We start from the raw sequence: 22,520 nt of genomic DNA, 5'->3' as shown, positions 1-22,520 counted from the left end.
ATCATATAGAATGAGGAAGGATTTTAGGAAATTATCTATCCCAAGTCTAATTTTTGAAAAAGAGGGAACAGTGGCAGAGAGATGTGAAGAGCCTTGCCAATGCTGAGAGGACTGATAGTGACTTTTGTTTCTTTTTATTTATTTTTCCCTCTGTGGGTTACATTTGAATGTAGGTATCATTGCAGACCTATAAATAAAACTTTTCTGATGAATTAAAAGCATTATTGCTTCATGCCATCAGAGACTCCAAAGCACTAGCCTAACATAAGCATCTCTCCTTTCAAAAATCTGGTATCTTCCCTGAGGACTCACAGGGAAATGTATGTTTTCATAAAAAGGATTTTCTCTGTGTCTGTATCTGGACACACATGATCTTAGAACTTCAGATCTGGAGTTGGACAAAACTAATCATTGGGTCTTAAGGGGAGCAAACTACTGTTTCTTTTGAAATTCCAATGGCCTAGTCACCTTCTTGTTTGTTTTCTTCTCTACAGGCTATTGGGTTGACCATTTTTATTGACAAGTAGATGATTATATAAAGCAATCAATTTGACTTTTTTTTTTAATTGAACCAATTACTTAAATAAATTGACATGATTAAACTAAGACATTATGTGGAAACAGCTTTTATCTTTTTTCTTTACTTCTTTTACAATGCACATTTTATACATATAAAATGAGTTGTTGAAGAAGAATAAGAAGGCTTTTCAGTAGTCATATCTGTAAAATAACAAAATAAGAAAAACTCTAGAGGGGATACAACATAACTAAACATCTAAAGGCTGCATGTACATGATAAGTATATATCTGGAGAGAATTTGACAAACTCAGTTATTCATCACAGATGTTTTGTCAACATGATGCCAGATAACAGATGTTTCTAAAAAAAAAAAAAAATTTCTAGGTATCCCAATATGTGGCATTTATTTACAGATAACCATACAAACATGATTGAATATTTTCCTACTTATATGTTTGAATAATGTGTACTTACCATCATCAAAGACCATATAAAAATATTGTTTTGATGACATAAATCATGAGAGATCATGCAATACACAAAATTATGACATGTTTAAAAATGTCAGAAAAAGTAAACAGTTAAAATACATTAAAAAAAATTTTTTTAATTAAAAAATTAAGCGGATAGCTTTATTCATAAAGATAGGTTTATATAGAATTAGAAAAATGAGAACTATAACAAATTGAATTATATATTTAATGTGTGTGACTTGTAGTGACTTTAAAAGATGTATGACATAAAATGTTATATATTTGCTTTTATAAAAAAAATTTTTTTTTTTTAAACATATTACTTTTTTTCTGATCAGCAATGGTCTGCTTTTTTTCTGAATCTTGGATCCCTTGGTTAATCGGGGGAAAAGTAGAAACTTATTCTAATTATATAACTCATGGAATTTATGAACTCATGGCATATTTGTTTTGTTTTGGTTTACAAATATTTACCAAATATATGCTGTACCTGTATATGAATCAGGCTAAAATAACTTTGAACAGTATAACAGGTTATTGACTGCCATGTAGACAAAACAGATTTAACTGGGTTAAAATTGTTTGTTATGTGCTTTCTCTGAATTTGATCAAATTCTAGGTTATAAGTTGTTTTTTCAGATGTATTCTATATGCCTCTGGAAACCCTGGTGGTGTAGTGGTTAAGTACTATTGCTGCTAACCAAAGGGTTAGCAGTTCGAATCCACCAGATGCTCCTTGGAAACTCTATGGGGCAGTTCTACTCTGTCCTATAGGGTCGCTATGAGTCGGAATCGACTTGACAGCACTGGGTTTGGGGTTTTTTTTTTCTATATGAATAGTAAACTTTGTAATATCCCACTCAAAGTAAAATCTAGGCAGACATAATTTACATTGCTTAGTGTTTATGGCCATCACCTTGAAATCCATAACTTGATATCTATGCGTGGGTAATTGAGGTAAATACAAAACTGGAGGTCTTTCTTCTGGGTCACATTGGAGGGAAGTCTGCCATAATTAAACTATCTCTATAACCACAAATCTTTTGTGGAAAACATTCTTCCAAAATGTACTCCATGCATTTAAAAGGAATCAATATATATAAAATCTTTTTTTAATGTTTTAACAATGTTTGATACTGAGAACTAAACTGTTCATGTAACTGTTGACAGTGAACAATGTTATGCCCTCAAAATTCACATTTAAGAAAAAAAAATGCTATCAGCTTAAAAAAAAAAAAGGAGAATGTAATTCTCTGTCAATATTTTAAAGTAGTTTAGAAAATATTATTGTCATTACTATGAAATTTAAGTTTTAAAATATGGCAGATCAGACAAATGCAATCATAAACAATTAACATTAATATAATAATCATTCTAAATGATGAAGATAGAATCCAATCAAAAATCAGATTCATTCAGTCTGGTTGCTCTTTGTTCATCTGTAAATTCCTATGCAAAGCATAGTAGATATCTTCATTTACATGTAGGATTATCCTTAGAAACAATTGAAGTTAATCAGTATTAGAAATAAATTGACAAAATTTGGATCAAGTTAAGATTCTGCCTTATTTGTAAAGACACATCCGAAGAAAAATGGACATGTTTTAGAGGATTGTATTTCATTTGCGTTTAGGAAAGTTAAATATTCAAGTGACATCATACACTAAATTATCCAGGATATTCATTTATTCAAATCAGTATAGATTTTTTTTGTTTGTTTCATGAAAAATATAAAATAAAAATATATAAGAAATAAGTTTAAATAATGTTAGTCGTGTTTGGGGATATTCCAATAAGTTTTTAGACTGAAGATTAAATAATGGATTTTGTTTGAATTTACTGATCGAGTTTTTATTACACTAAATTTTTTTTCGTAAGTTTAGTCACTTGATGTCAAATTAAGACTGTAAAAAACGTAATATTGAATACACTGTGAGAAAAGGTTTTGTAAGGGACAAAATGATACTTATTGAAAAGTGTGTTTATCATGATTAGGGTATTAACTTATTTCTCTAGTTTCATTCATTCAACAAATATTTACTGAATGTTTTTTATGCCACGTGCAAGGCATTGTTTTTAGTTTTGAGGGAGGAAAAAACAAAGAAGATAGAAGGTTTGCCTCTGAGCAGCTTAGAGTCTAATAGGGGAGATCAGACAAGTACATATGGAACCACAAACCAGGTATGTATTGTATTTCCTCAAATTTAAGATGGACTAAATTATGACATGTCGTCTATTACACATGTTTATCAAGAGGAAACTCTGAAGCTAATTAGCCACATTGACCAATGTCACAGGAGGTATAGAGGTAAGTAGTGAAATATATGCTGTGGGTTTACCAGCCCTGCCAACAACAACAACAACAAAATACTACTAATAATAATGAAATGGCCTGGAGAAAAATCCAGGGAGGTAGATTTGGAAGAAAAGAGAATCAAGGATACAGAGAAAGAAAAGAATGAAAACTATAATGAGATAGAGAAGAGAAGCTTGATAATATGACACTGGAAGCTAGAGTCTCAAGAAAGCATAAGGTCAACAACATCATCAATCCATCTTTCAGAATGAACACTTGAGAAAAGGATGCTGTATTTGCGTTTTAGGGAGTAATGAGGTATTTCCAGAGACTATTAATTATCCTTTTATAAGAAACAAAACAGTAAGTCAACTCCATATATTAGGTAAAATATTATTTTTAGTCATTATATAATTGTATTAAAAAGCCTCAGAATATGCTAAAAACAGAATGGGATGAATAATTTCAAACAATGATTGTATACTTTATATATGATTGCATTAAAAAAAGTTTATGATGTCAATTTGCCACACTAGGTTTAAAAATCAGTTCAATTAACCCTTCAACTGAATTCCTCATTCAGTGATCTCTTCAGAATTTTTTTTTCTATTTTGGTTAAAAAATTCTAATATATTGTCTATGTTAGATTACCAGGTGCTCCTCTTAGAAATTTTTTTTCCCCCTTTAGTCACGTTTTCACAAAATTCCCAGGTAATATTCAAATGTCAGCCCACTGTGTGGCTGGGAATCAAACCCAGGTCAACTGCTTGGAAGGCAGTTATGCTCACCACTATACCACCAACACTGCACAGCCAGGAGAACCCTGGTGGTGTAGTGGTTAGGAGCTAAGGCTGCTAACCAAAAGGTTGACAGTTTGAATCTACCAGCTGCTCCTTGGGAACCCTATGGGGCAGTTCTACTCTGTCCTTTAGGGTCACAGTGAATTGGAATAGACTTGAAGGCAACGGTTTGGTTTTCTGGAAACTCTGGTGGCATAGTGTTGAGTGCCAGGGCTGGTAACCAAAAGATTGGCAGTTCATATCCCCCAGGCACTCCTTGGAAACTCTATGGGGCGGTTCTACTCTGTCCTACAGGGTCGTCGGAATCGATTCAATGGCAATGGGTTTAGTTTTGTGTAAGGTTCAAAGCCAGCAGCTACTTAATTCGTATTGGGTTGATGTGATATTTTCCTTACACTTGGAGTGGTAGAGGGTGAGGAAGTGTGAAGGTGGTGGGAACTGATGGGCTGAGATTGAATAGAATGACTCTCGTGAAGAATATTCACTATTTATTCAGTCATTCACTTATTTATTCATTCATCAGCCCTTTTGGAGCACTTCCTATGTGCTAAAAATTATGCTAAGCCCTGCATATATGAAGCAACTTTGAAGCCTGAAAAAAATCAGAAAAGTTTTTGTACGGAACCGAACGGTTTCCCTTCTTATGTGTTTTTCAAATTAAGTAACTTTTAGAACTACTGTGTTCTACAGGATCTTTTAGAGACCCTGGAAAAGTAACAGCAAGAATAATGGATTAAGGAATATTTGTGAGTACTTAATAAACCAAAAACCCAAACCTGTTGCCTTGGAGTCGATTCCGACGAGTTGAGTAGAGCTGCCTCATAAGGTTTCCAAGGAGCACCTAGTGGATTCGAACTGCTGAACTTTTGGTTAGCAGCTGTAGCTCTTAACCACTATGCCACCAGGTTTTCCTGAGTACTTAATAGAAGATTAAAGAAAATTTATGAAGAAAGTATTAAATGTAGCCTTTTCTCAAAAGAAACTTAAGATGTAGTTGGGGGAGACTACAACAATTGGGGGAGACTAGGACAGGCATAATTAGAGTACAATGCACAGGCTGGGAACATACCAGTCACTACATTGCGGGGTAGAAGAATTTAGACGAACATGCTCATAGTAAGTACAGTAGCTATTCTATAGGCTTTCAAGGGAAATTGCAGAGAAAAGTGGGCTTGAAAAGCAAGTTGTCTATGCTAACTGGGGATGAAAGTATAATAGAAAATAGTAAGTGGGAGAAAAATGGGGCTTAGGGTAGCTATTTAGATAACTTTGATGAAATTGACAGATTACAAACCAGATAAGAAGGATATTTAATGATACAGAAAAATGTCCTAATTGGAAGAATTTATAGGAATGATGGGTTTAAAGTTTCTTTGAGGATTCTGGTGTCATGATACAATATGGCACACTTTCCAGGTGGAAATACTTCATAATTAAGTCGGAGGCATAGGAAGCCAAGCCAGTGTTATATCACATCTCAACAAAGCAATGCCTACTAATTTGTAATAAATGTTCATCCCCAACAAAGTTAATAGTAAATATAACCAAATTTATTTTTGTCACTGATTGTATTTGTTTATAAATCAGCGAATTAAAATGAAAATATGCAACGAAGTAATAAGTAAAATCAGAACAGTATTTTTTCTAACTGAAATTAAATTTTTAACAATTCAGAGTTTGGATAAGGGAGGGTATGCTAATGGTTAGCCAGGAACCCTTTTAGATTAATGTCTTCCCATTTCCCAGTGCTGTCGAGTGGGTTCCGACTCTTAGCGACCCTATAGGACAGAGTAGAACTGCCCCATAGAGTTTCCAAGGAGCGCCTGGCACATTCGAACCACTGACCCTTTGGTTAGCAGCTGTAGCACTTAACCACTACGCCACCAGGGTTTAAACAATAAATATTGGCAAAAAGAGTTTGCCATACAACAATTTGGAGAAGTGTAAAAGTAAACGTAGAAGCCTTGGTAGCATAATGGCTAAAAGTGCTCATAAGCTAACCGAAAGGTCAACAATTCGAACCTACTAGCCGCTCTGTGGGAGAAAAGACCTGGAGATCTGCTCAAATAAAGATTACAACCCAGCAAACTCTATGTGGCAGTTCTAGTCTGTCCTATAGGGTCATTATGAGTCAGAATCGACTCAACCACACACAACAAGAAAGTTAAAGGTGTCTTTAAGATGGAGCACCACTTCAAAATAATGGCAGTCTTCATTGTGCATCTTCAAGAGAAAGTGCTCCATCTTTTAAATGGAAAGACTTTCCCTCTGAATATCTTGAGGAAAAAATATATTAAATGCAAATTAAATTCCTAGATAATAGTAATAGATTTTAACCATTCAAGTCAAACAAAATTGAGCTATTCTAAAAGTGGCTTTTTAGATTTACTATATTAAAATATTAGTGTGTATGTAGCTCTTAAACATATTATTTTAATAAACTTTCTGCTTGGAAAAAATGAAATATTTTACCCCAAATTTTGTAACTTCTGAAAAAGTTAAAAAAAAAAAAAGAATTAAGTCAAATCAAATGTTGATTATAATTATAGAGGTTCTGAACATGGAGAAACTGATTTTTGTTTTTTCACAACTAAAAATTTTAGGAGTACTAGCAGATCTTTCTATTGTTTTGTTTAATGCACATTTGACCCTTTTCAATTTTACTGTGATTAGAAACTTTAAATAATTCCATGATAGCATACGTTGAACTTCTTATCAAAAAGATATTTAACTTTCAACATATCACTACCTAATTTCTTTTTTTACATTTTAAAAAATTTAAGTCTGTTTTATTTTGTTTTTCTCTGAGAGGTTGAACAGGTATGTGCATGATTTTTCTGTAGTTTATTCCATACTACAAAAGTTTTAGCATAATTTTATTTTTAACGATTCTGGAAATGATTTTTCTGGTCACATGGAGAATTGTGTTTGAAATGCATGGATGGTTAACAAGGTCAGTGCGTGTTGGTGTTGCAGACCATCTCTTGCCCTCTATCATCTGTATTAGTTGGGGTTGCAATGTTTGATATTTCCTTGGTCTCCAAAGCTTATCACCTACGCCGTGAAGAAACAGATTGGTTTGACAAACCCAGGGAGTCTCGTTTGGAAAATGGACATGGTCTGGACCGAAAATTGCCAGAAAGATTGGTCCACTCTAGACCAGTCAGTCAACATCAAGAGCAAGTAAGTGCTACATTTAGCCATCTCTCTTATATTTATCAATAAGAACAAAAACACCTCAGTTCTACCCTGGAATGGTCTCAATTATCCTAAAATGAATGCGTGGTTCATTTGTCAATCAAATTATCTTCTTTTTTTCAGTGAGTGAAAGTGGTAAGCACCCTACTTCATCTGTAATTAAGTCGTCAATGGTTGTTTGCAATGGTGCACAACTGTAATGCTTCTAACAACCAGATAATTATGTAATTTGTTCCTCTAGTTGATAATAACCGATTTTGTATGACATATCCAGCACTGTTATACAGGGAGAATACATGGAGCTCCTGAAGGGTTTATAACAATTCAGTGTAATAGGGTGATATGGAATATCACAGTATGTTCAGGTGCTAAGGAATGGCAAACAAGGGGATGACCAAACCAAGTCAGCTGGGAGACAAAGAAGCTCCACTTGGAGGGGTGATGGGAACTGATATTTTAGAGAGTCTGTTATATGGAAATGTGAGTTAGTTTATATTTATTACTGGATTATGTCTTTAGAAATACTCAGAAAAGGAGATATTATTAATATCATTTTATAGATGAAAAAACTAAAGCCTAGAGGTGAATTTCAAAATCTGACAAATATACTAAAACCCATGACCTTATGTCACATTAGAATAATGAGGTGATGTTTCAATTGAGTTTTGAAAGGCTCAGTAGAAGACTGACAGTGGATAAATTGAGGGCAATTTCTCTGGTAAGCCTAAAAAAAAAAACACTTGTTGTTGAGTTGATTCTGACTTGTAGTAACACTGTAGGACAGAGAACTGCCCCATAGGGTTTCCAAGGTGCCACTGGTGGATTCAAACTGCCCATCTTTTGGTTATCAGCCATAGCTCTTAACCACTGCACCACCTGGGTGGTATTAAGTCAATTGCCTTAGAAGATTAGATATTTGCGGGCTATATATTCATTATGGTTATTAAAATACTCAAAAAAGAGATACTCCGTTTATTTCACCTACATTAAGTCTTAAATATTCCTGTTTAGTGATTCATTGATATAAAAGACAACTATATTTTGTACAACTAAGTAGGGCTGTGTAAACTTAATATAATTTCATTCAGTTTTGGTTTTATTAAGTTATAAATGAAAAGAAGGCTGTTGCATGTATAAGTACCATGTAAAAGACAAATAATCCATACTAGAAGATTAGATTTCTCCCTAAGCAATTTCAGTTTTCATGGACAAATTTCTAACAGTTAAATAGAATTTCTTTTTCTCAGAATTTGTTCTATTTTGTTTTTCAATATGCTGTCTTATTGTGCAGGAATCTTGGGATTCTTCTCTATATGTTTTAAATATTCTTTATTACTAGTTTTTGCTATTTTTAATAATATTTTTAGGTTTCTGTTTACCTCTATAACCTTAAGTTTGCTTTTTTCAGTTTTGCTCTTTTTTTTTCAATATACTGTCTTATTATCAAGGAATTTTTGAATTTTCTAGGAATGTCTATTTTTGTGCTGAAAGTAATTTTTTACATTTTTATTTTGAAATTTAATATATAAACAAAAACTGCATATATGCAATTATCAAAACTGTAAATATGTAGAGTTATCAACTAGGGATGAAGTAAAATGTTATATAACCTCTATACAGGCCAAGAAAGGGAACATTGCCCCCAGAAACCCCCGTGTGCCCCTCCCAGATCATAATCTTCTCCTTCTCCAATATTGGTAACACATATGCTGTCTTTTGTGACAATCATTTCTTTGTTTTTCTTAATAGTTCCCTAAATAGAAGCTACATAGAAGACAGCACACACTTTGATTACATTTATATAAAGTTCATGCTGTTTTGCGTGAATATTTATCTGCAAATATTTTCTTCCTCATTAAACCATCATAACTATATTTTAATCTTGAGAGAATAGGAAAATGGCATACTTGGTTTGTTCACGTCTTTGCGTCTCTAGTCATAAAAAGGTAATATTGAACTCTTGATACCAATAAACCCAGCTGCTTTTCTTTGAAAACTTATGCACAACAAGAATTTACGCTCTTAAAAAGCTCTGGAGGCAAAATAATAAAAACAAATAGAGTAACGGAACATTAATTTGTCTGCTTTTAAAAATATTTTACATAAAAATCTAGCACATAAAGAGATAGAAGTATATTTCTGAATTTTTTTATTAGACTCACAATCATATTAACTAAAAAAATAAACCAAATGTGAAAATCCATCTGTTTTATTTTTTTAATGTATATATTTGTTTAACTTCTGTACTATTCAATGGAAATTCAACTCGGCTTTGTAAATTGAGTAGATCATGTAACCTCTTTTTTTAAATTTTTTCTTAGTCAATTTATCTATAAATAGAAATAATATCCTTCATAGGGTGATTGTAAAGGTTGATACTTCTTGACTAGTACAAAATGTTTCCACTCTACACTAATGCCCGTGTCCTCTGCAATTCCGATGCAACTACTACATGAATGTACATTAAGCTCCTCTGAAAGAACCCCAGTGTCTTTATTCTGGGTCTTTAAATGTTTTTCCTCTCCTTGGACACCATTCTCTCCCCTACGTATCTTCTCATAGCTAACTCTACTCGTCACTCATGGGTTCATGTACATGTCCCATCTTGCGAGAAGCCTTCTGTTATAGATTGAGTTATGTCCACCCAAAATATGTGTTGTAAATCCTAACCTCCATGCCTGTGGTTATAATCCCATTTGGGAATGAGTTGTCTTTGTTGTGTTAGTAAGGCAGGATTAGGGTAGGGTGTGTCTTGAGTCAATCTCTTTTGTGATATAAAAGGGATTAAGCAAGTGAGTGAAGTAGAGATGGGGAAAGAGAGATCCAAGCCACATGAAGATTGCTCAGGAGTAGAGGCTCAAAAGACACAAGGACGTTCCTTCAGAGCCAACAGAGAGAGAAAGCCTTTCTCTAGAGCTGGCGCCCTGAATTCAGACTTCTAACCTCCTAAACTATGAGAAAATCTGTTTGTCAAGCCACTTACTTATCGTATTTCTGTTACAGCAGCACTAGATAACTAAGACACCTTCCTTGTCACCACCATTTAGCCACCATTCCAGATTAAGTACTCTTACTTTGTGCCCAATATTTCCCCAGGCATTATGTCATTATGTTTTGTTCTATGAGTTCCTAGAGAGCAGGGTCTCCGTTTTCCATTCTATATATGTGTGTATATGTGTGTGTGTGTGTGTGTGTGGTGCTAGGAAACCCTGGTGGTGTAGTGGTGCTACAGCTGCTAACCAAAAGGTTGGCAGTTCGAATCCACCAGGCGCTCGTTGGAAACCCGATGGGACAGTTCTACTCTGTCCTATAGGGTCGCTATGAGTCAGAATTGACTCAACAGTGACAGGTTTTTTTTGTTTTGTTTTTTTTTTTAATAGTGCTTAGCACAGTACTTGTAGCCCAGTAGGGTACTCTGTCCCCTGAACCTGGCATAGTAGCTGGCCCGCGGTGAGGAAATAGATTTCAGTGAGAGAATGGATGAATCTCTGTATAAATAAATAGTATGTTCACTTTTTTCACATAAGAGTTATTATTTCGTAAGTATGAAGACTAGATTCAAGAAAATAATCCCTTATTGAGATATTGAAGCATAGGCAGTGAAAAAGAACAATCCTTTTTCTGGGAGGCATACGGGTGATAGTTCTGTCAATGCAGAATCACCATAGAATAGTAATATCAGAGACCACCCCCTGGGGAAGAAGTATGGGGCGCTACTTGATATCAGCTCTGCCATCTGGTCTTGCTTCTACTCTGGCTTGGCAAAAGTACCCCCCACCTTGTAGCCCATCTGATAGAGGATTCTCCCAACGTTCACCTGTGATGGCTAGAAAAAAATTTAGATCTATCTGGTTCATACATGACAGACAGGTGCCTCTGCTTTCTATAGATTCCTGGTCTAACTGATCACCATATCCCCACCCCAGTGCCGTCGAGTCGATTCCTACTCATATGGCAGTTTAATATTTTTTATTTATTAAATTAACTCAAAAAGCCAGTTGTGCATTCATAAAAATGAAGATGTGTAGCACCCCTTTCACTAACATCATCACAGGTATAAATTAAAAGGCAGTACTGCCTAGCTAATAAACTGTGATGAAACCTTAGGAAACCTGATTACTCTTCTAGTGTACTATGAGCTTGCATCAACTTATCTGCAGTTCGAAAAATTAGGAAAAAAAGACCCAAACACAATATCGTGTTTATTTGGTTTATTTTTTACCAAGAGAAAAAAAGACTTAAATATCATTATTAAGTAATACATGAAATTAGAAGATAGTAGAAATAAAATATCTCCAACAATTTCAATGAATTAGCTACAATACCAAAACAGAGTTCAGTTATATCAAGTAGTTGTTGAATTTTCAATGCACACAGTTAATTTTTGGCCAAAATAAAGATCTTAATGCAGATAAGGGAAGAAGGGAAGGAGGAAAGAAAAAAAAAAAGGAAAGTAGAAGCAGAATAAAACATGGAGGGAAGGAAGGAGAAAATGGCAAAAGAGGGAAAGAGGTATTGAGAACAGGAAGCAAGAGAGTGGGAGAAAGAATGAAAACATAAGCTTTAATTGTTATGAATATAAATGAGGTTTTCAGTGGATTAAAAAGTTCAAATTAGTATGAATTGTCTGGATTGGCTGTTCATACTGTCTTCGATATTTTTATAATCCTGCAATCAGTATTTTGGTTTTACTAGGGAGGATTTAGATAATACTCCTGGACTTAACAGGATTCTACTGTTGTTAGGGAGTATTTTAAGGTCGTCAGAGACCTGCTTATATTTATTTTTCTCTAAAGAAAATAAAACAAAAGACTATAATTGTAGCTTTTTTTTTCAATACATACTTTTAACATCCAGAATTCTATCAGTTTTACAGCCCATATTTACTAGGGCACATTGGGACCACACAAGTTTTCCAATGAACTTTTCTTTGCAAAATGTACATGTCTTTGGTTCTAAAATCTGCTTAATATTTTGTTTTTTCCACACATTCTTTTTAAACATATTCTAAAATGGATAGTATGAAATATATCTTTATTTTATTTACTTTATTCCATTTGCAATTTAAGTCAAAAATTGTCCTAAGGTGATAGATACAAGATTCCATGTTAATAAAATCCTGTTAATACAGATCTGAATAAATATTTTACTATTTCTACCTTCAATTATTTCACAAATCTCCTTTGAAAGCAAAGCTCTATTAAATATAAAGCATTAGTCTGCATTCACTGATTTACATTTGTTTCTGAGAACTCATTTCACCAGGTGGAAAAAGAGATAACATAGCTTAGAGTATTCTCATGTTGAAAAAGAGATAACATAGCTTAGAGTATTCTCATGTTGAAGACTCAATAATGAGAATTGAACTCACAGACCTGAAACAGTAGCTTTAAGTGTTGCTTCTTCTATCCTAAAGAATGTCTATAAAGAATGTCTATAGCAAATGAAAAATAACACTATCAATAGCACAAGCTTTGAATACAGAGAGGGCCTCAGAAAGTACTAGAATGAGCAAAGCCTTCATTTATTTACACAGAATTAATCCCAGCATCCAGTGTCCATTGAAAATATTAGATGAGCTCAGCAAAAGTACAATTTCTCAATAAAATCAAAGCAACCTAAACATAAAGCAATCCAGCGATAATTATGGCGATGCAGGGTATAAGGACCATCCCTAGTTTTTCTTTCTTTCATAGCACCATTTAATTGCTGAAAATTTTAAAATGCCTTTCCATCTCTAGGCTGTCCAGAGAAAAGTCAGTAGGTTACAATTTTCCATGTATGTCATTTATCCACTGTCATTGCTTATTGTCTGCTTACTACTGTAGTAACAGACATCCTTTAGAACTTGTTACATATTCTCTCATTAACTTACCAAATAAATCAGTTTGCAAGAGTAATTGGTTGTAAATGCAAAAACCATAATTGTAAATAAAACTTTCCCAAAAGTATCGTATTTTTACGCAAATAATGTGTGCCTTCGATGTTTGTTTGCCAACCATTCCCTCCCTTTGTGAGTTATTTTCACAAGCATGACTGTGCCAACTTTTTAACATGTAAAGAAATTAGCCTACAGTGCTGATGAAAATACCTTGTGGGAGAGGGAGCAGTTGGCAAACAAATGTAGAAAAAAAACCACATTATTTGCATAAAAATACTGTACTCAGAAACCAATGGTGTTATTATATAGCTAAGATGCTCAAATTCTCATCATTTAAAATTTTTCTAATATTCTTGTTGATTTAATCAACCTGGTTTTAAATAAGCACGTCTAATTCTGTGTGTTGTACTTTAAGCGGCTTTAACATTGATTTTTCACCTTATCATGTGTATGTCTTAGATTCTACAGACGAATGGGAAGACGGTACACTACATCTTTCCTCACGCAAGGATAAAAATTACAAGAGACTCTAAGGATCACACGGTTTCAGGTAAAGCAGATCAAATAAGCCAATCCTTTTTATTTTAATTGATGTATATATTTTGACTTCAGTTTAGATGATTTGTTGATTGTAGAAAACACCACCTTTTTATACAAAAATTTGTTCTTTGGAAAATGTAAAAAATAAGCAATGAATGTATTTGAACATAATATGCATTAATGAAATGATCTTTAATATGAGAAGTTGTCAAATGGTGCATATTTAGATCCTTCTTTTTATTAAGTGCAATTTGTTAAATATTCATGGGATTAAGTGCTCTGTAACCATTGTTCTATGAAGTAATATGGCCACTGTTTTTAGGACTATAAAATATTCTTATCCAAGATCAAGAAACTATCTTATATTCTTTTAAAGAATACCTACTCGATTTCAACAGCATTAATTAATGCTGGATATTTGTTAGTTTGGATCTTTTTGTAAACCAAAGTTGATGATGGATTTTTTTTAACTTTTTGTTTTTAAACAATCTTAGATTCCCAGAAAAGATGCAAAAATAGTACAAACAGTTCTCCCTCCCACCATTCACCCATTTTTCCTTAATGTTAAAATCTTACATAACCACTATAAATTTTTCAAAACCAGGAAATTAACATTGATGTGATACTATTAGCAAATTTACAAACTTTATTCAAATATTGAGTTTTCCCATTAATGTTGTCCTTTCTGATCCAGAATCCAATCCAAGATCCCAAATTGTGTTTAGTTGTCTTGATTCCCTAGCCTCCTCCAATCTGCTAGTTCCTCACTCCTCCTTTGTCTTTCATGACTGTGATGCTTTTGAAAGAATGGAATTTTTATATTGCAAATAAAAAATTCGATTATTTAAATATGTGAAATTAAACATAAATTTTTTGAGAGTTAATGAATTGTCAAAAGATGAATATTACCTATATTCTCATTCAAGTATATTCTTTATGTTTTATAGATACTGTACTTCAGTAGAACATCATATATATAGATATTTGTTTGTGGATATATGTATAGACAGTAGATATGACACTGTATATGTGCTGGGACTTTTTTCAAGTGCTGATATGGCAAGGAACAACAGGAGGTATTTCTTCAGTGTATCTGCTATTGTTGCTTGCAGATTTTAGACCATGTATCATGTGGATGTGGAATGCATTTTGATTGGAGCAAATTTCTTCTTTTATTTTCATAGAGAATGAATCAATTGGGAATCTAAAATTTTTTACCTTTAAGATTGGGTAAATTTTCTTCTGCCAGACACAAATAATTCAAACTTCATAGTTTTACTGCTATTCATACTGTGTTTTAAGTACTGATGAGATTTCAAGAGTGAGTCTTAAAATCCAGAGAGTTTTTTTTTGTTTGTTTATTTGTTTTGGTACAAGTAATTACTTGCTACAAATTATTTCAGTTTCCTCCAGCTCATAAGCCAAAACACCATAATGCTTTCCAGCAATGGCAAAATTATTCATTTTTTTGGAACATACAACAGAAATATTCAAACCATTTTTACTAAATCATCAGCATCCTATATCAATGTATTTTTTAGCTTTATTAATATTTTTATAATATATTATTATGTATCTGTTTTTTACCTCTATTATTCTTTTTATAGTGTATTACAGGAATAATCCCCTGATCTTATTATTTATCTTTTCAACACATTATTTTTATTTGTTGTCTTCACTATGACCAGGAAAAAGTTTTAAAGTATAAGCATAACAGAAATAAGTGATACTGACTTCTTGTTATAAATATTCTAGCCTCAAGACTAAATTCAATTTCCACTGTACATACAGATTTTGCAGAATGGGAAAAGCAGATTATTGTTATGAACAATAAATTTATTAGCAATATACTATATCATCTATCTGTGTTCCCCTTTTTTTCTCTTGATATGTATATAAAATAATAATTAAAAGTATTTTCTTATTATATTTACCCTGCATTGATTACTGCTGAATATATTTCCTACAAGTCCTAGCAAACATGATACCACATTTAATTAAAGGTTTTTTAAAAATCTGTGTTATTTTCAAATAAGTCTTTAGTATTTCTAATTGTTTTAAATTCTTGAGTATGCAAGGCTAGAGCCAGCAATGATAATCTCTGGCAAATAGTACCTAGAAGTTCTAATTCGGTGAATCCTGGCGTGGAATGTTGACAGCCCTGGCTAGTCCCTGTACCATTTGCTGTCCAAAGAAAAGCCTAGTTTGACTATTTAAATATTTAATGATATTAAGGATTTATAATTATTTTTTAGTTGTGATGCTTTGGTTTTTAATTAGTAGTATATCTTTTATAAAGACACATACTCACGTATTTACAGATGAAATGATACCTTGTCTGGGATTTACTTTAAAATTATCTAAGTGGGAAGAATGGTGGAGGTATATGAAACAAAATTGATCATGATTTGCTAATTATTGAGCTGGGTGATTAAACACATTAGATTTTATTATGCTTTTTGTTACTACTTTTTTTTTTTTTTTGCCCATATTTGGATTTTAATGTATGATGGTCTTTATTTACAACTTTATTGGCAAAAAGGAAGAGAGACAAGTTGAAACAGTTTAAAACACAGTATCACAGCTGATCCTGTCAGATCAAAGGAGTTTCATTTCAAATGCCCACCTAATTGTCCAAAGATATACAACACTGAATCTGCATACGCAATTTCCTTTATGAAGTACAGTGTTCATATTTTAGGCAGTCTTTTTAATACATAAATACAAAGGAAATAAAATCACTCATTAAAACTGCATTAAATGAAGGATATTTTATATTTAAGTTTATGTTGTTTCTGGTAATAACACATGCCCAATGAAAATCAAAAGCTGGAAAGGCAGTTACACTTCCTACTTGAGAGGACAGTTACAACAAGCAACCATTTTCTGAAATGACCATTATATTTCAATTTATCATGAACTACTCTGAACTTACTATGAGATGTAGTCAAAGTAAGAAGAGAAGACGTAGGGAGAACATTCCTTTTTTGGAGAGGGTAAGCCCTCCAGAATCAGCATGGTGTAAATAAACATATCCTGTTGAAGAATTCCAGATGGAAAAAAATTAATGTAGTCAATTTCAACTCATGCTGAGCTGACTTAATTTTTTCCTTAACTTGTTTGGTGTCATTCTTCTAAATCAAGTGTGTTTAATTCTTCTTCTAGTTCATCCAAATCTTCCCCAGTGAAAAGGTTTTCATCAACAGGAACAGCGTCGATGGCTCCATTTTCCTGTTCCTCCCCTTCGTTGTCCTCTTCCAGGTCACTCCTTTCCCCATTTTCAGCCCTACCTCCAGAAGCTTCACTTAATTTGTTTTCATCTTTTTCTGAAGTGTACGTGCTGAATCTTTCAAGACTGGCTACAGTAATACCTGTCTCATCTACATCTCTTGGAATGTACAGGCTTAAATCTATGTCATTTATGCTCACAGAATCATCAACCTCATCACCACCTGTTCCCTGCATGTAATGGGTATCATCTGCTTCCTCATCATCATCATCGACCAGTTCAGGACGAAATTCAAACACCTCACGACCACTGATCACTAGTGCTTTCCCTGCTTTGAAGTCTGCTTTCCTTCTTTCCATATCTTGCTCAAGTTTATCAATCTTTTCTTGTCTTTTCCTTTTTTTCCATGCAAGAAAAGATTCTAGAGTGATTTTGGTAACATTTGGACCTAGGGCAGAACGCTCTCTTTCAATGAGGTCTTCTAATGAAATTTCGTCTTCTTTCTCTTCTTTCTTTTTATCTTTTTTCAACACAAATCCAGGAGGAAGTGCATGACGATACATGCACATATCACCCCCTCCAGGGCATACCCAAAACCAGCCATACTTGTTGTTTTCAATAGCTTCAAGGAAATGCTTGCATACTATTTGAGTTTTTGGTTTTTTCTTTTCCGCCTCACCGTGCTTCTTGTTCACTACTTCTTCCAGTTTTTTTTCATCCCAATTATCCATGGTATCTTTTTCAAGTTCTTCATCTCTTGTGTCAATGTAAACACTTTGCTTTTCACATTTTCTCTCCAGAGTCAAGTCATGAGAGAACTTACACTTATCTCCTTTGGAACACTGTCCTTGCTTGAAGAATGCACATACCACGGACTTGGGATCTGCACCTTTACTTATTTTTTGAGCAGCAACTACAGGTTTGAATAGTTCATTTAGCTCCTGCAATTCCTTCTTCTTGTCATCCTTCTTCAATTTCTTTTCAGCTTCACTTTGTGCTACCTGACGTGGATTTTGTTGACCAAATTTAACTTGATGAGTGACAGCCTTGATAAACTTCTGTTGCTTTGCTCCTTTCTTATTCTTTAGACCAAAAGTTTTGTCTTCGATGATCTTCTCCTTCTTTTTCTGCTCCGCCTTTTTGCTGCCCCCGGCCTGAGCCTGTTTCTTGGGGGGCATTGCGGAGACCGGTGGCACCGGCCAAACTTAAGCGCAGCTGGACACCGTCAGGGGCTCCGGCCCCGCGGCAGGAGGAGGAAAGCCAGGGCCACTACTTTTTTATATATGTGAAATTTTGCATAATAACTTTTCTCTTTAAATTTCTATTTGTGTCTCATGTTTCGACAACAGCAGCAATATCCAGTAGCTTTATTAAAAGTGAAAAAGCCATCTCAGCTAAGAAATTAATGCTTTTGTAAGACAAAATAAGGATGCGAGAAATGAATCACAAATAACGTGTAGGATATATGCTGTCCCAAACAAAGTGGAAAATGAGCATCAATAAGTTTTCATTTTGGTTACATAAACCCATTAAAAGTAAAAATACTATGTATTTTTGTAATATTTTCATGGCCTGTTCTAGCTAGATGTAACATTAAAATGTTTCTATAATAATTATGTAAATTAAACACACCTCACAAAAGAAAAGAGAAAAAATATTTTTATATTTTGGAAGCAAAAATCATCTCAAAATAGGGTACAAGAATAGAAAGTATTTATCATTTCCCCCTATGTGGTTGTCAGTGTGTGGTCAGGAAAATTCTTACAGTCCCTGAGACTCTTTAGAGGATCCACAAGGTCAAAACATAGTAATGCTAAACCAGCACTTGCCCTTTTCATTCTCATCCTCTTATGAATATATAGTAGGGTTTTTCAGAGGCTACATGATATAGGACATGACAACTCACTGCATACAGAGCAGATATGAAAATTAAGCTGATTTCTATTTAAGCCCGATATTGAACAGACTTAGAAAAAATGTAAAACAATGCCACTCTTCTCAGTACTTTTTTTTGTTTTGTAAAATAGTTATTTTTTATAAAAATATATAATTTATGTTATCATAGAATGGGTTTATTATTATTTTTAATGTATTAAAATATATATTTTTTAATTCTCAGTTTTAATTTATAACACAGAAAATGTAGATATAAACCATATAAACAAAAGGTCTTTGGTGTCCTCAGTAACATTTAAGTATATAAACCACTCTTGAAACCAAAAAATTTGAGAAGCACTGTTCTAATTATACTTAAAGAGAAGGTAGATAAATAAATATTTAAGAAAGATGTATCTCTATGAAAATACATATAAATAAAATATATTTTAAAGATGATTCATAACTTATATTGTCTATGTATTTTTTATTTATTAATAGTCATTCATTGAGCACCATTATATGACTTGCATTGTGTTGTGTGCTAAGTTAATATAATGAGTATAACAAAGACACTGAACTTTAACTTACTCATAATCTAGTGGGAGGAACTGAAATGTAAATAATTACTATGTTAGGAACAACTGATATATGTATGTGTAAGTATGCATATGTACCATTACTTACAGTTTTGTAATGTATGTAGAGAGAAACATATGCATACAATCTAATATATAATCATTCATAATTTTTAGAGTATGGATCCTTTGATTTTTAAACTGTAAACTTTAAAGATGTAGCTATGTTTATCAACAACTGTACAATGGCTTTGAAAATCTTTGTTCAACCTAGTACAAGGCAGCAAAGTGGAGAGAATAGGCCACGAGTTTTGGAATCAGAATGACCTGGGTTGGAATTCAACCCCATCACTTATTAAAATTTTGAGACTAAGTTTGTTCATCACTAAAATAAAGCTAGTTTTATGTATCTCATATAATTGCAACTGAACCTAGCACAAAGCGATGTACTTAACTATACACTCAGTGAATGCTATTTTCCCTTAGAAAGGAAACATCAGAAAAAAAAAAAATGTAGAACAAAATGTAGTGCTCATGAATTGAGTTTCTTTCTTTTTTATTTAGAACTTCATCTTATATGACTCCAGAAACACAGCTGTTTGAAACAAGCCAAAGAAATTCTGATTTTAAAAAAGTCATTTGCTTATGTACAGGATCATAATGGACTGGCTACATCTGCAAGGCCTAAAAGACTGATTAGCAAGTGTTATGGTGAAGAACATTTAAAATGTTAAATTCAGAGGACTGAAGTATCTTCTATAGAAATAGTGGCTCATTTTCTATCCTCATTAATCCACCATCTTTGTAAGATTTTAGCACCAGCGTACAATTATAAGAAATCTCACTGAATCTGAGTTGGTAGCAATACCAAATGTGGGTAACTTTTTTTTTCTCTTCACTATTTAATCAGCTTTATTCTGATATAATGTACATGTAATAAAAGTTACCCATCATAGTTATACAAAGCAATGACTTTTAGTAAATTTATGAAATTTTATATCCATCACCACAATCTTGTTTTACAATTATATCATCCTAAAAAATTCTCGAGCCTGTTAGCAGTCAGTCGCTTCTAGTCTACAACCCACACCCTCTCCCAGCTGCCAGCTTGCTTTCTATCTCTAAGTTTGCCTTTTCTGCACATTTCATGTAAATAGAATTATCTGATATGTAGTCTTGGTGTCTGGCTTCTTTCACTCAGCAAAGGTTTTTGAGATTCATCTGTGTGGCAGCATGGATCAGTGGTTTGTTCCATTTTATTGCTGAAGACTGTTCCTTTGCTTGAATATTCTGTATTTTGTTTATCCATGGGATTTGTCAAAGTGTTTTAACATTTACATTCAAGGTTTTATTTGGACATATGATATTTAGGTTGAGGGGGTTCCTAGGAGTATAATTTCTGGGTTGTCAGTTAAGTTTCTATTTAAATTTTCAAGAAACTGAAAACAGTTTTTAAATATGGCTGTATCATTTTACATTCACACCAGCTATTTGTGAGGGTTTCATTTTCTCCACACCCTTTCCAACACAAATCTTTTGATTTGTTATTTTGATAATTTTTACAAAGCATTTCCTGAAACAGTAATAAAAATATCACATTCCTTTTTTGGGGGACTAATTCTTCAGTACCTATAAAATTGTTTTGGTTGTACAGTCTTCTGCATTTTTTAAATTGTTAAATTATTACTTATGCGATAAAACACAATATGAATATGTTGAAATTTGCTTTGAGGTAAGATATGTAGAAGTGATGATTTCTAAATGCTACATTACAATCTTGGTTTTATGATTTAAAAAAAAGGAAGCTGCAGGCCTAACACACTCTCCCTTAACCCCTACTCTGAATTACTGACCAGATGGCATAATAACAATTCTAAGTAAACAGATAAAACAGAAAAGAAGCAAAAACCCTGTAAGGTGTATTGTCCAGATATTTTATCAACATTTCATAACTGAGTCCATTATGGTTCTGAGAAAGATTGACATTCTCAGGATCCTAAGAAAGGTGGTGACTAGCTGTGACTATAACACAGTGAATCTTCCTTATTAACAAAAACAAAAAAATACGTTTCCATGAAGCGAATTCCGGCTCCTAGCAACCCTATAGGACAGAGAAGAACTGCTCTATAGGGTTTCTAAGGAGCAGCGGGTGGATTCAAGCTGCCAACCTGTCGCTTAGCAGCTGAGCTCTTAACCACTGCACCACCAGGGGTCTCTGCTGTAATTAAAAAAAACAAAACACTGCTGTCCAGTCGATTCCGACACATAGCGACCTACAGGACAGAGTAGTGCTGTCCCATAGAATTTCTAAGGATCGCCTGCTGGATTGGAACTGCCAACATTTTGGTTAGCAGCCATAGCTCTTAACCACTACGATAGAATTCCTTTCTCTCCTCCGCTTCTTTAATCCTCAGTGGAAGGCATTGTTGTTTTTTCCTAAAAGTTTAAAAAGTTGCACAGAAGTCTTTAAGAGCAGATTTAAATGCATACATACGTGTATACAAAATTCCACCGAAGTGAGTATGAGGGCCTGTGTGTTGAACTCTGTGTGTATGTATGCATGAATGTAAATTTCCTCTCCCAACAAAATGCATACAGAATCCATGCAATGCTTTTTCATATTGCAGGTGTTTGAGATCCTCATTGACTAATAAAAGAAAGTGGAAAGTGACCATTTAAATCTGCTAGATATAGGGTAGATATGGGAAAAACCTGCGGCAGGAACCCTACTTCCAAGAATTTGGGAGATATTTAAAGAATTGAACTAATGCACATGAAACAATATATTGAATATTAAATTATGTGTCATAAACTATAGGTACATGTATGTATGTACATGTATAACTTTTTTTGCTATTATTATTTTTTCTCTTTTTATTGTGCTTTAAATGATAAGGTACAGTTCAAGTCAGTTTCTCATACAAAAACTTACACACACATTGCTATGTGACCCTGCTGTCCCTGTAATATGACGGCACACTCCTCCTCTCCACCCTGTATTTCCCATGTCCACTCACCCAGCTCCTGTCCCCTTCTGCCTTCTCATCTCGCCTGCAGACAGGAGTTGCCCACATAGTCTCATGTGTCCACTTGAGGTGAGCACGCTCCTCACCAGTGTCATATTATGTCT

General features: G+C 33.6%; 2 protein-coding genes across 2 annotated transcripts in view; one reads left to right on the top strand and one right to left on the bottom strand.

Annotated features, from left to right (window-relative positions):
• LOC111749764 (protein piccolo-like) overlaps positions 1-7,424 on the top strand; it is a 74,328-nt gene extending 66,904 nt beyond the window's left edge. Inside the window, 1 exon segment of the mRNA XM_064290402.1 lies at positions 7,136-7,424. Coding sequence (XP_064146472.1) covers positions 7,136-7,314 — 179 coding nt within the window. The 3' untranslated portion in view covers positions 7,315-7,424.
• Positions 7,425-16,222: 8,798 nt separating this feature from the next.
• On the bottom strand, positions 16,223-18,195 carry LOC100665205 (zinc finger CCCH domain-containing protein 15-like). The gene has a single exon (XM_064289932.1). The coding sequence runs from the start codon at positions 18,113-18,115 to the stop codon at positions 16,835-16,837; it is 1,281 nt and encodes a 426-aa protein (XP_064146002.1). The 5' UTR covers positions 18,116-18,195; the 3' UTR covers positions 16,223-16,834.
• Positions 18,196-22,520: the final 4,325 nt, after the last annotated feature.

The sequence above is a fragment of the Loxodonta africana genome, chromosome 8 (assembly GCF_030014295.1).
Source record: "Loxodonta africana isolate mLoxAfr1 chromosome 8, mLoxAfr1.hap2, whole genome shotgun sequence".
In the NCBI taxonomy this organism is placed as follows: domain Eukaryota; kingdom Metazoa; phylum Chordata; class Mammalia; order Proboscidea; family Elephantidae; genus Loxodonta; species Loxodonta africana.
Note: the sequence above shows the minus strand (reverse complement) of the source record. Positions and strands in the feature narration are given on the sequence as shown.